This window comes from Pyrgilauda ruficollis, unplaced genomic scaffold, assembly GCF_017590135.1.
Source record: "Pyrgilauda ruficollis isolate IOZ18807 unplaced genomic scaffold, ASM1759013v1 scaffold17, whole genome shotgun sequence".
Classification (NCBI taxonomy): domain Eukaryota; kingdom Metazoa; phylum Chordata; class Aves; order Passeriformes; family Passeridae; genus Pyrgilauda; species Pyrgilauda ruficollis.
This window is the reverse complement of record NW_024515875.1, coordinates 5,820,027-5,836,698: the sequence shown is the minus strand read 5'-3', so window position 1 is coordinate 5,836,698 and position 16,672 is coordinate 5,820,027. Positions and strand designations below refer to the sequence as shown.

At 40.5% G+C, this 16,672-nt stretch overlaps 1 protein-coding gene across 4 annotated transcripts in view; it reads right to left on the bottom strand.

Annotated features, from left to right (window-relative positions):
- Positions 1-16,672, bottom strand: part of GRAMD1C (GRAM domain containing 1C) — a 52,232-nt gene that overhangs the window by 13,844 nt on the left and 21,716 nt on the right. For all 4 annotated transcript variants that reach the window (XM_041463987.1, XM_041463988.1, XM_041463989.1 and 1 more), the window contains exons 5-9: positions 15,276-15,371; positions 14,087-14,167; positions 7,629-7,747; positions 6,344-6,464; positions 2,457-2,616 (exon numbers count right to left, since the gene is read on the bottom strand). In XM_041463987.1, the coding sequence (XP_041319921.1) occupies positions 2,457-2,616; positions 6,344-6,464; positions 7,629-7,747; positions 14,087-14,167; positions 15,276-15,371 (577 nt within the window). The remainder of the gene's footprint in view (positions 1-2,456; positions 2,617-6,343; positions 6,465-7,628; positions 7,748-14,086; positions 14,168-15,275; positions 15,372-16,672) is intronic.

Sequence of the window (16,672 nt, the reverse complement as noted above, 5' to 3'; positions counted from 1 at the left end):
GGTGGTTATTAGTACACATAGGAACAACACAGTAAGTCTGTCATGTTACACAAGGAGAACAGAAATGTGTGATCTCCCTGTATACAGTACAGCCTTCTAGCAGAAAATACTGTTTTCCCTATATCCTGCTCCCCCCATTCTTTCTCTGAAGTATTTCATGTTGCTGAACATGGTCACAGAAAACAAACAAACAAACAAACTACCCTATATACTTAAGAGTCTTGAGGAAATTATAAAGATCTCTTGGCCCTGTATTGGAAACATGTATTCTATGCTTGAACTAAAATCTGTCTTCTGAAATGCAGAATTCAGGTCACAGATATTAATGTTTAGCTTAGCCAAAAGTTTGCCATGGCTCAGGATTTATACTCTGATTTATGAAACTGGACAGAAACACCAAGATCCAGGTCAATAGACCAGTGGTGCACAGTGGGATGCAGACCCCCCATCCCCGAGGTGAGAACTGCTTAGGACAAGGGAATTAATGTTGTGAAGAACAACAGTCTTGAGCTTGCCCCTCACCTTATTTGCCAGGACACCTCCATGGGCAGCCTGAGTATGAGCCAGAGGACACAAGAGAAATTAATCACATGGGTAAACCTTTGCCATGTAGGAAAGCTAGTTTCATTTGCATGAAGGAATTCACCTTGTAAGAGTGTGGGGCAACTGCAACAGAAAACAGACAGAGAAACAGAAGAAAAAAATTCTAAGCATGAAGATTCTGAGAGAAAAGATTAATGTTATGAGTCTAGAAAATCCTGCTCCAAATAAAAAAAGACTAGTCTTGGGGAAGGGAAGAGAAATAACAAAGGTGGCATGAAGTCAGTTGTCTTTTCATTAAAGAGATATCTCCAGTTTAATATGTTCTATTTATCCAACATCACTAATGCAGGCATGACAGGGAATATTTACTGCTATTGTTTAGGCAACTAGCAGCAGGAAAGACATCAGGACTACTTTTTAATCAGTTTCACTGGAGACCTTCGCCATAAAAAATAAAATCCAGAGACAGAAGAGAGATGTAGTAATAGGAAAACAGGAAAGCTGCAAAATATCTAGAACATTCAAAGGCCAGAACTTTCTGCTGCTCTACAACACACACCTGTGAAAGAGTAAATTAATTTGTGAAGCTTGTTAAGTGTGTAGGAGTATGATATAAACAACAGCCTGTTTAAGTAGGTATATTCACAAAAATTATGATGCCTGACATGCATTGAGTTGAATCTGAACTGAAACCAACACAGAAGCAGTATGGGGGAGCAACAGCAAAGTTAATTGAACATAACCATATGCCCAGACAAAAATCACAACTTGAAGGCAGCCAACTCAATCCAGAACTCTGAAAGCTTTCCTGCACACCTCAACAATCACCCTGTAATGACACCTGCAAACAACTTCAGTTGTCAACTCTGAAACAAGACATAAAATTTCTCATTGAGATTAAGAACTGCCTTCAATTAACTAAACTGTTCTATTCCTGCCAACAAGTGATGAAGTAAGTTCTCTTTGCACATGAAAGAAATATATAGCTGCTACTGAGCACAGTACTACTGTTGGGGTTTTCTGTCTTTTTTTTTCACCATATAACCTTGGAACCAATACAGGTTGTGCACACTTCACTTTAAAGATATTTACAGAATCCAATATTCAGGTATTACAGAATATCCACCAAAGTACAATGAACTGTCTGAACAACTACAGCCCTTTGGCACAGAAAACTTCCTCAGGGTCAGTGAAAATCTCACCACAGAAAGTGAGAATTTGTCAGGGACTACTGTGGGACCACAGGACAAGCACCCACAAATCTCAGCCCAAGTCTGTCATCCAGGTACCTGCGCTTCTTCTGTCTTGTACTGGGTAATGAGATATGAGGTTGGTATATTAGGATCCATTAGGATACTGTTAGCACAGAGTGAAAGCTGCTGCAAGATATCCATTAAGGTTTTTCATCTTCAGATCAGATTCAGAATATGCACAATACTCTCCCAAAACCCTGGGCTTTCAGTAAGTTCCTCAGCTTACTCACCAAGAACAGACTTTCTTAAGGTTTATAGGCTTCACTAAGTACAAAAAAGGGGGTTGGGGGAATATTTCAGAAACTTAAGTACAGCCTGAAATGTTTCCCCTCAGTTTCCAAGAAATACAAACAAAGGAAAGAAACATCTTTGAAATTAGCACCACCCCACTGTCAAGAAACTTTTAGTTTAAGCTGTTGGCAACTTTCTACCCACCAAAAGAGAGAAAGAAAACCACAATTTCTTTGTTTTCATTCTAAACACCCAACAACTTTTTTTTTCCCCCACAGAAAAGAAGATAAAAATATGCTTTTGCTGCAATTCTGTGAAACAAATAAGCAAACAAGTTTCATAGGATCAGAAAGTTCTCTAACTTTCTCCATAAATGAGATGGAACACCGAAGTCATGTTGTCTTACAGATCCCAAGTTAAGAGATTTACCTTCTTCACTATCTGATGCACTGCTCTTCTCTGGAAGATTTTCATTCTCATTAAGGTCCAAGGACTTTTCTAAAGACCTGCTCCTAACTAGCTTAGCAGGTTTTCTTTCTGAAGATGGAAGAGGATTCTTTATTTGCTTCTCACTTGAGGACTCCTCCACCTGAAACAACCCAGAGGAGAAAAAATATCAGCAATCAGAGACCATTAAAAAAGAAAAAAAAAAAAAAAAAAGAAAGTTACTATAAAAGAAGACACCTACACAAAGTAAGCCACAAGTTCTATCTGCTCAATTACTGCACAGTCAAGCACTAATTTCCCCCTTGTTCCTCTACCCCAGCCAACCTCTCTTCCCCTTATTTAAGTATTTTATTTAACTTGGGTAACAAGAAACAGACTTACTTGTATGTACTGTTGGTACTAAGAGCTCCCTTAAATGGGACAGTCCTCTTGCGCCCATCTGCACAGTTTGGGCCCTTTCCCTGCTTCAACATTAGCATTTAAGGTAAGGTTAATGTAAGGTTAATTCATTAACCTTACACAGATTTACTTTACATTCAACAGGTTAGTTTCTTCCAAACAGTTTAGCAAGGGTCCAACAACCCAGAGGGGAAGCACAATGAAACAGGCAGGGTGCCCCTCTCTCTCAGCAAGATTAGACTACCCCAATTACATATTTGAAAAGTTCTTATTTTGTAGGACACCATCACCCTTTGAAAAAAGAAGTTTTAAAATACTGTCTAGAGCCATCCTACTTATAAAATATTACTTCTCACAAACAAAGCAATGGAATATCATTTCCCATCTCCAATATGTAAGCAAGAAAGAAATCCCTCTGAACACCTGTCCCTGAATCAATGATGCAGCTCTTAACCTTAAACAAGAACTGTCACCTACGCATGTATGCCATTGCACACTTAAAGAAGTAAATCTCCAGAGAAACTGTATGGACAAAGTTTGTGTATCTAAAAATGCCACCCAAGAAAAGTTTGGCTACCAGCTTTAAATCAGTTTTCATTCTAAACCCCTCCTCAAGGCCCCACTGCTACCAGTGGAACATCCGGGATCAAGAGCAGTGCAGCCCTGGAAGAGCAATACATAGTGGACCATAGTAAATACGATCAGGCCTCCTCAGCTGCGTTGTTCTGATTCATCTGCAAAACCATCATCCCCCAAAGAGTATTCAGCATTGACTTAAGAAAGCAAAAGCATCCACTGCTTGAACAGTCATGGTGTACATCCAGTACTTCTTGGGTTTTTTAAAAAATAAAAACCTGTTACTTTTCTTGTGCAACCAAGGGCCAATAGGCGTGGGTGGCTGGAAAACAGACAGGCATAAATCTGACTGCAGTATAAGCAGACAAAAGTACTCTTTCAGGGTCAAAAAATTATAAAGGAAGACTGAATTAGAAAAACACACCAGTTAACAAATGCTTCTATTGAGAAAGCTGCCATGTAAGTTATACTCAGTCACATAACAAGATCTAGGACAGAACCAACATTCAATGTCAAAATATCAATACAGATGGAAGTCCAAAAGGAGCTAGTTGCAACAGAACAGCCTAAAAATTGACACACTGATCCAGCACAAACCCAAGAAACTCTCATAGCATTTTGACAACAATCACAACCTAGTGAAGCAGAGTTCCCACCAGCAGCACAAGAGCAGCCCACTATGCCATGAGCAGAGCAGGGAAGCCAGGCTCAAGTCAGAAGAAAAAAGCTCCTAGAAAAAAAAAGCTTTTCATGTTGTCATGGAAAAAGAGATTCAAGCTGGGGTTTTTGTAATAACAGATTGAGTTTAACACAGATTTCATGGGGTTTTGGGTTGGTTTGCGTGTTTTTTTTTTTTTTACACTAAAGAGTAAAGATTTTAAGACCTGTCAGCTGGAATTAAAGATGTATCATTTACTCCCAATTGTACATTTATCTCCTGAGCTAGTCGAGTAGTACTAAGCTCTGTGCAAAGGGCTTTTTGGTTTTCAGCCTGTGAACAGCAAGATCTGGGACTGGAAGGCCTCCCTACAAGGGGAGGAGGGAAGATGATGGTTGCAACAAGGCAACAAGGTGGCTCCCACACTCACACGTACTGAGAGGGCAGATAAGCCACACAAACTTGCCTTGATCAACTACAGTATTTATATAATAATATTTTTTTCAAGATGGGTCAAATACTAGACCCAACCCCTCCACTATTCAGTTCTTCCTCTTATGAGAGCTTTGGGCCTTACTCTGTCAGAGCAGCAAAGGAAGTTTAAGCCTGTTTCCCTCCAGTCTTTGGAAGGTGGTTATGTGGGCTTTGTGCCATTACTGCGATGACTTCTGATAAATACATTCTAAGTACTACTGCCTCCTCCTACTGCCCTTGTCATTCTACAAAATATGCTCCAGTCTTGGGGCTGTGGAGAGAGCATGGATATTCTTGAGTAATGTAAAGTGACACATACAGCCAAACAAAATCATTGTGCATTTTAGCTACCCTGAAACAGTAAACAGTTTAGTTACACATTTATCAAGACCACACTTTTACATGATAACTAAAAGACTTTTCAGAGGCAGTTTATTCAAGGCAGAAGCCTGGCATTTTTGCAGACCAAATCCCCAGGCATTCCTCCTTACCAAGATGCCAAATTAGATTTAGCACCTGCAAGAGATATCTTGGGGTGTGGCTTCTTTTCCAGGCACAGCAATTATCTTTAAATGGCTTGCTCTTTTGCAAGTAAGACTAGTGCAAACTAAGGCTACCTGGGTAGATTTTTAGTTATCCCAAACAGTCCAAATTCCAGCAGCATCCTCAGGCCTCCCTTACAACTCTCCAAAAATCTTATTTTATACTGTTAGAGTTTCCATGAGGAGTACCCACCACTCAAACAACTATGCTTTTAACATCTGAGAAACACCAATATTCTTTGCTGGATACGAGTCTCTAGCCATTAACTTGGATTTTGGCAAAACTATTTAAATCCTACTTAACCTTCAGATCAGTTTTAGCAAGTGACAAAAGCCAGACGATATAAAGGGTAGGGTAGTAAAAACTATTAAAATGATCTCCTTTCTTCCTTCCCCATATTGTCCTAAGCAAAACTGGCAATTAAGTACACAGCCCTAGTGAAGCTTATAAAAAATGCATTAGCAGGGCCTTTGGGATATCTAATAACCAAGAGAAAATATCTGCAACTTTTTAGGACTACAGCTGCACACAGGAGCCCCAGTAACTGTGCTAGATACTGTGCCCATCTCAGAGATCACTACTAATGCACTTGCTGCTCACACTAGCCAAACACATTCACAAATTCATACAACATGAGTGAACATGAGTGAGGCATTCATGCTTGTTAGCTGTACTAATCCAAGGCATAAGGTAAAATTCATCCTTATTATAGCAAGTGTGGGGGCTTTCCCCTTCCTTCTGAAGCATTAGAAAAGGTTTCATATATTCACAACAGCAGACTAACCAACCATTGAAGGCAAGGAAGACGAAGTGTAACTACCCTTTAACAAGCCTTATGCATAGGAGATACAGTAATGTAAGAGGAGATCCTTTTTTAAATGACAAATAAGCGCAAGCAAGAAAGCACTGGAAGTGAAAAAGGTATTACTTTCAAAAAGCACTTGGATAAAACACAAATATAGTCCCCTTGGGATCTGGATAAGATCAGCATTGCAGCCAGGCTGTACAGCAAATTAGCGACAGAGCACTGCTGAAGCTCATACCAACAATATTCACTTACACAGAATTTTGCTCATTTTCAAATTTAAGAAACATTCTTGACTTCTCAACGACTTCTCTGGAAGTTACCATCTCCATTCATCCTATGCTCACAGGCATACACGTTAAGCACATATGCTTATCAGAAACAAACAGCAAGAAAGGCTGTGTCAGCACTTACTCCTGGCAACATGTGTCTGTTGAGTGACTCTCCTTCTGTTGGAAGCGTGGGCTCATGAACTAAACTAATCACTTTGGGTAGTTTTTCATCCCTTTCTCCAGAATCATCACAAATGCTGGATCTGTCCAAAGCAAAAAGGAAGATATCTTTGGAGATCTAAGCACTGAGAAATCCAAGAAAACATCTTGATTTTTGCACTGAAAACATGGCTGTTCAGATGACATTAAAAACTACCAAGTCATTCTTCCCACATACAGTTTATTAATATCAAGCCATCTTCCTCATTTCAGCCACCTCTCAGAACATTCAGCTTCTGATCACACGGTTAATAAAACAAAGAAAGTGAGTGCTGTGGGAAATGAGGAAACATACAGCTTATAACTAATCTGGAAAGTCAAAGTGTTAAGAAAGTGTCAGAAAACAATTTTTTCCTGCATCCAAAGTTGCAAAGTTGTGACTTTTTAACAGAAAAAACCAAAATGTAACAAAAAATCAAGCAAAAAAAAAAAAAAACCCCACCCAAAAATATTTAATAAAACATCTTTTGAAGCCTGTAATGAACTCAAGACATTTTTCTCACAAACATACTCAGATATCAAACAGAGGATTGAAGAGAAATTACATTGTTCAGTTTTGAAGAGTCATGCTTATTTACACAGAGATATGCAAAGTGCTGTTATTAGATTGACACTGGCAGGTCACAAATAAGTTCACATTTGTTCAAAAAAATCAAGGCAATTCTTTCCAAAAAAACCACACCATTATTATTACAATTATTCTAGCTTGTTATATTATTATTCCTGTTTCTTAATTCAAGCCGAGGACAATACAAAAATAAGCTAAGACATGAGATATCAGGAGAACAAGGCAAAACAAGTATTTCAGTCTCCACAGAGGAGGGGAAGAAAGAGTGTCTGATCCACAATATAGCTCCATCCTATTCAAACCTTCCAAACTGTTGAAGGGCATAAAGGTGCTGACTAGGCACCATCATGTGAAAAGGCTGCTATTTAAGCTACCCTATGCTGGTCCCCTAGTAGATCTAGGAAGAACAAGGTCTTCCTCTCTCCTCTTCTAAGGGGCCTCAGCTGCACTGCTACTATTTTAGCAAATTCACACAGTTAAGTTTTCATGCACACTCAGTCTATGCAGTTCAGACCTTTGCATCCTCTACAGGCTCAACCATTCTGGTAAGTCTACAACAGCTCTTTAGAAACTGAGTTTCTAAGAAAGAGGACACTGCTTCTCCCCAGGTGTTTCAATAGGCTGTAAAGCCTCTCCTTACCGAGACTGCCCGTTGTCCTCTGACGATGAGTGGAAGCTCTCCATCTCCTCGCTGTTCAGGCCCAGCTCAGAGCCATAGCTCTGGTGCACCAGCTGCCAGAATTCCTGCTTGGTCAGCCTCTGAAACAAAGCAGGCTAGTCAAGAACCACAGTATGGAACAGTAAGGCACTGGAGGAAAAGCAGCAACAAGTTTGTATTACGCCACAGCCTTTAACCTCAATTCTGACAAGGACTGAAAGCATTCAGGTATCACATTCCAAGATTGGGTTTCAGCATTTTGGGCAACTGTACTCCTGTCTACTGCACACTCCCATCACCGTTCAACCAACAATACCAGGCATAAGAAAAATCACCATTTTAAGAAAACACATACTTTGTAGCCACTACTTGCCTCTTCACATGTCACCAATATTTTCACAGGTACCTTCAAAGTACTGTCCTCTTGAACTTCACTTGATATGGCACAAGGTAAGTAATTACCTCTTTGATTCTGAACAAACTGCTTAATAGATACCCACCTGTTTCCTGAGGATGCTCAGAGTACTTGACAAATTGTGGGAGGCTAGCATTTCAGTCACTACACGGTGTCTAGGTCAGCCAACTCTCCACTTTGCTAAGGTGGGACAGGAGGTCCTCACTATGTACCACTAGCATCCTCTTTATGAAAAGTAGTTGCTTTTCTTCAGGGTTACCTTGACTCAGGACTAGCTAAGTCTTCTCCTTCTCTACAATATCTCTATCATTTTCCATGAATTCCCAGATGTACTGGAACATATTTAAGTTCTCTTAAATCATCATGAAAGCTTGGAGGTAAAAGTAGTATGACACACTCATATCTGCAAAGTAAGCAATGAGTTTCAAAGTCCACCTTGGCTATAAAGGGCTTGGGGGGGGGGGGGGGGGGGGAGGGGAAGAGAAAGAAAGGAAATAAAAGGTTTTGGTATTTCACAGAGCTCAGACAGCAATACTAGCGATCGTAAAACAGGAGACAGCACACTGGAAAATGTGCCTCGGCCACCATCCATATTGATCAAGGGAACAGGACTGTGCTAATGAGGCAGTAACACAAGTAGTAGACAAGTAGTGCTTACTATTTGCATGAAATGATGACATTAAATACCCATGCATTATGTAAAGGGCCTTTAAATGATCCTCTCCACCCGCCTGCTTCACCTGTAGAGTGTTAGTTACAGTACCCGCAATTTTAGACAGGCACGGAGGAGCTGAGCCGCACTCAGGATGCAAATTCGTGCCCGCAGCCGTCCCGGCGCTCCCCGGGCTGCCGGCGCTCCCCGCGCCCGTCCCGCTCCGCGACCCACCTGGCGCGTCCCGCGGGCCAGCCCCGCTCCCGCCGGGAGCCGCCGCGCTCCCACTTCCTGCTGGGCGGCGGCGCCGGGCCCGGCCGGGGCCGTCCCCCCGCCCGCGCCGGGACAGCGCCTTCCTCGGCTGCCGCTGCCGGCGCGGCGTGGAACAGAGCCAGGCTCGGCCGGGCCGGGCCCCACGGGGGTCCCGCTGCCCCCTCGCCCCCGCTGCGAGATCCCCGCGCTGCACGGCATCGAACGGGAGCCGCTCCCCCCGAGGGCCGGGACAAATAGCAGCACGCGGGAGACGAGGAAGGGTTTTTCCCTCGGGTATTTTCCAGCACAACGCGGTTTCGGGCTTTTCAGAAAGCAGCTGGCAACAAGCACCCTATTGGCAGAGATCAGTTTCAAGGTATTTAATCCTAGCGAGGGCAAAGTAAACATTAAAACACAAAACACACAGCTATAAAGCAAGGGTCATAGCAGCTAATGCCAGCCTCCCTCTGCACGGGGGTTTGTTCTACAGAGCAATGCAGTGAAACACATGCATCCACTTACAGCCGGCCTTACTTTCCCCAGGCATTCTGTCTTCTTAAAAAATAAACTCAACCACAAACAACTACCTACAGCTGTTCTTATTAAATGGCTAAAACCAGGGATGGGCATAACAGGGTTTCAAAATAAGACTGAGGTGAATCTTTAGCTAGCACATCTTCCAACTAGGAATCAAAGGATAGAAATAAAGCCATTTTCATTTCTGTTGCCCAATATTGCCAATGCCTTGATTCCCAGTCATAATGGCACAGTGCTGATGTTGCTAATTAAATTCACCAGTTCTGTCTATGGGCAAATCAGTCTGCCCTTTTACAGTCAGCTCAACAGTTAGAGCAAAGGAGAGAAGCTTTTCAGCTTCTATAAAGGAATCTATAAAGTTGTTTCCTGTTGTTTTGTAAAAGCAACGTTACCAACCTCTGCTTCTAAAATGGGATTCTTCCACTCTGCTCAATTATTCCTAACTCAGCTAGATATAATAAGTTCTTAATGGTCACAAGGCAAGATCAAATGAGACTTGCTTTATTGTATCCGAAAGAGTCAGTTCTGAAAACAAAGAAGGGCATAAATTTTCTGGGTCAGACTTCTGCTTCTGAGAGGATGCCTTAGAGAAGCTCTGAAGCTTGAAAGGCAAAATCTAAACATTAATTACTCTGACCGTTCAAGGTGATGGTCTACACTGGGTTTTTCCTCAGTTCTCTTTGTATACAAAAACAAAGGCTGCAAGAAGCAGCTGGGATACACTTTTGTCTTTTCAAGCAGAGCACAGATCATCAATACTTTGCATCGTGCAAGACAAAGCGGTGTCGTGGCACAAGCAATATTACAGAGTATCACCGACAGAGGCAAAGCTGATGATTTTTACCCTCTATGGACAAATGCAGAAATAAGAACAAGACCTGCCATTTAGGTTGACTAAAGAGACAACCCTCACCATACACCACACTTCTGCCAGGCAACTCTGATACAGAACTCTATTTGCAGAACAGGGGAGGGAAACAGCAAACTCTCCCTCTAACTGCCTAAACATGAAGCTCAGAATCAAACCAAGTCTTCTTTCGTCTCTTAAATTAATCTGGTTGTACACAAAGGTGCAAATAAACATCTCTCTTTTCACAACCTTCCCTGAGAAACTGCTGCGGAAAGCAGAACTGCTGTCCTGGGGGATGTTTGCCACAAGAAGCCCAGGTGATCAGAAATTCTGGTCCCTTCTCACACCTCTAGACTTACCTGCTACAATGTCTCCGGAGACAGGTGCAAATCTCTACCCAGCAAAGCATAAGAAGAACAATAGGAAAATAAATCCAGCTCTAAGGCAGAGGACTCATGGGAATTGAGACCGATTAAGTTAAGATCTTGTTCCATTAGAAATAAGGAGTGCTGTGTTTGTTTGGGATTTGAATGACCTGCCTAATTACATTTTAATTTGTTCCTTCTCCCTTAAACTTGAGGGATATCTGACACCCGCAAGGTTTAGGAAAATAAAGCAAAACTGTAAATGGCACTGCTCCTATTGTCAATAGCAGCCATGAATAAATTCCTTGTACCAATCCGGAAAGCACACTGCAAAACAGGATTTTTGGCTGATTTTAGAAACTGAAGTATTATTGAAAGCTGCAGTGGATGTGGAAGCAGCTATCTGTTTTATCAAGACTGGTGTCATGTCTCTTCCAGAACTGCATTAATGATTCCTTATTTTCCATGATGCTGGATCATTTAAAATACAATGGCAAGGTAAAAGCCTACAAGACTCACTCTGCACATGTTTTGCAGCAGGGACGGGGAAAAAATAAAGTGGAATTTTCCTTCAAAGAAAAAAGTCTTTGCATGGGCATTTAAAGAATAAAAAGCCTAAGAAAGACCCATGTTAAGAAGAAAGTACCCACTGATTTGCAGAGGAACTAAAGTTGAAGGGCACCAAACACACCACAGTGTATTCTGAGCAAGGTCTGAAGAAGTTACGAGCTACAAAATTGTAACTGAGCTCAACGGGACTAGGAGTCCTGTCAGAGCAGTGGAGCAAAGCTGGGGGAAAGCATCTTGATGGATGAAGTAAGTTTGGACACAGAATAGCATGTAACAATTTGCTGGTTCTCTTGCACAGTGCATCTCACTTCTAATAGAAAGGCAGACTTATCAAAGAACTACTTGTTCAACCACCTAGGACATGCAATATTTGGGAGGTACAAGGCAGAATGGCCACCAGATGGAGATCTGGGAAAGGGTATGAGGCTGACCCCACCAACAAGTTCTGCAGGTGGTGAAAGCTTAAGGTGTATCAGGTAAAGCAGACAGGTCACTCAGAGGCAAGAGTTCATAGCACAAAATCTATGCTCAGAAGTGCTGAAGAGGCCAGGGACTGAAATTTACCTCTGCATAACCATGATTCAAAACAAATGTAATTCCAGTCCCCTGGATCCAAATCCTGAAAATTGGGGATTATTCACTGTCAGGTGGTGCAAACCAGTACTGTGACACCTATAGTAAGATTTATACTTCTGATGACAACTTTATTTCATAATTTAACAGTTGGATGTCATCTTCAGGTCTAGCAGATGTGCTCCAGAATATAAACAAGCTATTCACAGGCTTCAAAACATTTAGCTATTGGCCGAGGAAACATTAAAACCAGCTCTTTTTGGAACTGGTTCCAGAGTCAAGGCTTTGTCAAAAGCCTTACAAATTCTGATGGCATCCCTTTGATCACTGAAGCCAGGAACACCAAAACTCCACATACTCAGGCACTGCATACCATGGCAGGGCTTCAGGTGTATGAGACATTTTCCAAATGTGTGCTGTTCCTGACATTGGAGTGGTGGGGAGAAAACAGCAAAACTGCTTGAAAACACCAGGGGCTCTCTTTTAGTATTAGTTCAGTAGACAGCTGCCATTCTAGTCGTGTCAGTGGATCCAGCTCCAGCAACTTCAGTTTCTACTTTCAAGTCCTCAGTGCCCCTCTATAGCTTTACCTAGTAAAGAATATCATAAAGAAGGCTGACAGGTGTCTCACACATTCTAGCAGAGAATCAGAAGTCATTACTATGTTTCAGAAGTAGGAACTCAACCTAAGAGAAATCCTGTTTCAATAATAGTTCCAAATATACTACATTAAAAAGCCCTACATACACCTCATGACCATGCTCCATTTTACAACTGAGAACCCCAAGCAGAAATTCTCATAAACAGATTTATCTTTTATCATACTGCAGTGAGGATAAAAGCAAGCTAACAGCAAGATTTGATAGAAATAATAAGGATAGTTACCAAGCTACTCTAATGCACTGGTTCCTAAAACCTGCTGGCTTAATTCATCTCATCTTGCATGCAGTCCATGCCTCCTGATTTCTTATCTATCCTTTAGCTACTGCTCTCAAGTGAAAAATGGATCCTACTGTGACACTCATTTCAGTGTCAGAGAAGAAACACACAAGAAAAACTAATACTGAACAATACAAAGCCTGTTACCTCTGTTTCAGCCCTAGGATAGGTTTGTATACCTGAATGCCCATACGCTGACCCTCCAGCACCACAAACTAATCAAATATTCATAAGTGCAATCATAATTGCACTTATGAATAACATAAGTGCAATTTCTGACAAACTCTGCACAATGAAAGAAAGCAAGGTTACTTCCAGTTGCCCATTCCAGTCAAAAGGTGACAAAGTACATTGCAGCTGGATGCAAGACAATTAAATAGTATTTGATTTGAGGGACAAGAGATTTGCAAGAAGCATTGGTTTTGCCTTAAAAATAGTACTTCCCTTAATTTTCAGCACTTTTTTTTACAGAAAGTGCCTCTAGTCTGCCTTAAAATTCATCCAACAAAAAGAAAAAAGTGTAGCTACTATGTGTAAGTAATACAACAGCTTTAGACCTTTTGGGATCATTGCAGTGTTATAGATTAATATTTTGGTGTGAAATTGCAACTGAAATGAAATATTTAAACAATGAGAGACATAAACAGGAAGTAATTGGTTTAAAAAAAAGTCTTTCTTACAAAAAAATTGTCTTGTCTGTCTTTCTTGATGTTCTTCAAATGTGTCAGTTTATTTTTAGAAAGATTAGCTTAAATATCCACAAATTGCAATATAAATCAAGGTAACTAGCCAAAGTTGCCAAAATACACTTCCATATCATACAGCCTACCTTTGTTGCATTTATTCAAGGTCAGCAGACTTGTAATGAGTTGGCTGGCAAAGGTTCAGCTAACTTATCTGAGAAGTTTTGGCCTTTTTTCCTTGAAGTTTTCACTGAGAAAACCTCTTGCCTTTTTGATCACAAATTAGGCATAGAAAATGTGAAGCAGATGCATATCAATTTAATAACATATGCTTGACCTCACAGTGAAGAGAAGCATGCAACCTCTATGCAAAGACAAAATGCTCTTTCAACAGCAGAGTTGTAGTGACAGTCTGAGAAGGAAAAGATGAGAGTTTAATCTGTGATCTAAAGGACAAGTAACCAAAGCAGAATATCAGATTAGAATTCTAAGTCAGAAAGGAAAAGCTAACTTCTAGTCTCTTATTCTCCAGAGGAACATCTGCCTACTTTAGGAAAAGTTTATTTGACTGCTTAACCACAGGTACTGTTGCAGACAAGCTTACCTTATCCAGCAACACATTCTGCCACAAACGGAAGATGCTGAGGTAGCTTCTGTCTCTTGCACTGAATGACGTGAAGAAAAACTACAGAAAAAAACCAAGGTAAAACATAAGCTCACGTGTAGCTATTTTCAGGAATCCCAGAATGCTTCCTTGTACCTTGAATATCCCAAGGTCATCAGTAACAGCTTGCCTCATTTCACATTCAACAAACCCGGGGTCGTATTCCTCCGGTTCCACAGTCTGCATCACTTTCAGTGAGTATTTTCCCCAATGTCCATGTATATAAAGACACTTGCTGTTCTGGCCATGTGACTACCCTTGGTATAAAGCAAGAGCTCCTCCTCAACTTAAACAAACTTAAATTTTTCCCACAGAAGGTTGAACAAATCAGAAACACATATGCCTGTTTCTTATTTCTATTCTTCTGCCACATGAGCCTTTTACTAACATTTTCACACAAGATGATGTGAAATTAAAATAATTAAAATAGGAGATCAAATTATATGCATCATTTCAAGTATTAAAATCTTCACATTGGAAAGCTGGGGGTTTTTTAGCAAAGAGATCTATCTTCCTTGTCAATGAAAGTTAATACTGGATGAATTGAAAGGGAACAGCCAAATATGATGAATCACAGTTGCTTCCCAAGGAACAGCTTTCACTGTGGAAAGCTCTGTTCTTGCCAAGAATTATTATTTTCAAGACATTTATAGAAGAAATAATCACACTGCATCATGCTTTTCAGTTTTTCAAATACACACTCGAAAACTTCATTTCCCAGCACATGTTCTGGAGTAAATTTCTCCATTACTCAAAACCCATGATATCACAGTCCTTTTGTTTTCAGTAGTTTTCTTCAAGGAATACTTGAAATCCAATGACTTTGATATCTTTCCAGTATGAAGAATACAGATTCCAAATTCATGCTTTGAATTAGTTTTCCTTTGAACAGGTGAGACAAATTTTTACTTTCTTGTTACTGCATCAACACTACCAAGGGATTCTGCAGTCAAACTGGAGTTGAATTATCAAGCAAACATGCACAGGGACCAAACCTAAGTCTGGCTTCTAATCCCAATCACATTTAAACATTTGACAGGAAAGTTACTTATGCAAATATAGACTAGAACAAGTGCTGTGTTCAGGACTCTATCATTTAGCAAGAATATATTTAAAAACAGATTTTCACCTTCTCTCCTTTTGTTGCTATTTGTATGGCATTTGGAATGAGACGAGCAGTCTTCTCCTTTGTCATGAAAGTTATATCCTTCAAAGCAATAGAAATCTAAGAAGAAACACATTTAATAAGACATATTAAAAATAACTTATGACTAAAAAGTTAGAAGTTACAGAACATGCAAGAAGAACTCAAACTAACCCCAAACCCTGGGATGCAATTCAGATGAGATCACAAAGGCAATTACTGTCTCTACTTGCTGCTTTAACAGCAAGCAGCTCAAAGTAGAAGCTGAGGTGACTTAAGAGCCATCTCCTCTTCTTTCACATTAGCACTAGGGAATAAATGGTTCTTTCTGCTTTTCTTCCACTCCTCCTGCCACAATCTCAACCAAATACTAATCACAGATCTGAAAGTCAATCCCAATCAGAATGCTATAGATAAAGCAGGACATAGATGAGAGAGATCAGCTAACAGACTTGTATTATCTCACAGATGTTTACAATATAGTCCATTTTCAAAATTTTATTTGCAGTCTAGTCACTGCAAGAAATTCTTCCTGCCTAGGCATGTTTGACTTGTATATTGGTAGTTGAAATATTTCTGTTTAGAAGAACATGGTCTGACTGGCTGTAAGAAGAAATTTCCTTCCAGCCTACCCCCCTCTTCTCTTGAATATAAGGCTGTGCTGCCATTCAGCATAGAGAAAGGAGAAACATACAGCTCTAACTTGTTTTTTCCTGTGTGAGCAGGAAGTTCTCCACTTACTCCCTCCCTCTTTGCAACAACACAGCCTGCTAATGAGGTCCCAAACTTGGCTCTACCATTGTAGCTGATGAGCTCAGATTGCCTAAAGGTATTGCTGAAGATACCACCCTGCTAGACAGGCAGAAACAGGTTACCAGGATGTATGCTGTTTTGGATTAAAAAACCTCAATCAGTCTTTGAACAGTTCATATATTCAAGGGTTTAATTCCAATGGGTTTATTTTTTAATTAATTTCACATCTAAAATAAAACATATCCATCTGATATCACCAAATCCATCTGATGAAATTAAGCTGGATTTTCAGCCCCTCACAGGTTTAAATACACAAGCTATTTGTTGCTTGTCCTGCGTATTTCAGAGCACTCAAATGTGAGATACTGACTTAAGTTATGAGCAGTCTCATAGTTCACAGAACATTTTGTCATGTCCATCCTCTGTCTGCTAGGTTATCTTCCTTCTCTTATTCACTACTTCATGCAAGTTCTACAGCAGATGCAACAACTGCATCTGAATGAAGAAATTTAAATTTATTAACCTAATCTGACAGAAAGGGCCAACATATCACAAATACCTACCTTTGCTTGTACTGTTCAAAAGCCACAGACCACAATATGAGAACTTGCAGAAGTCATTTATCAATT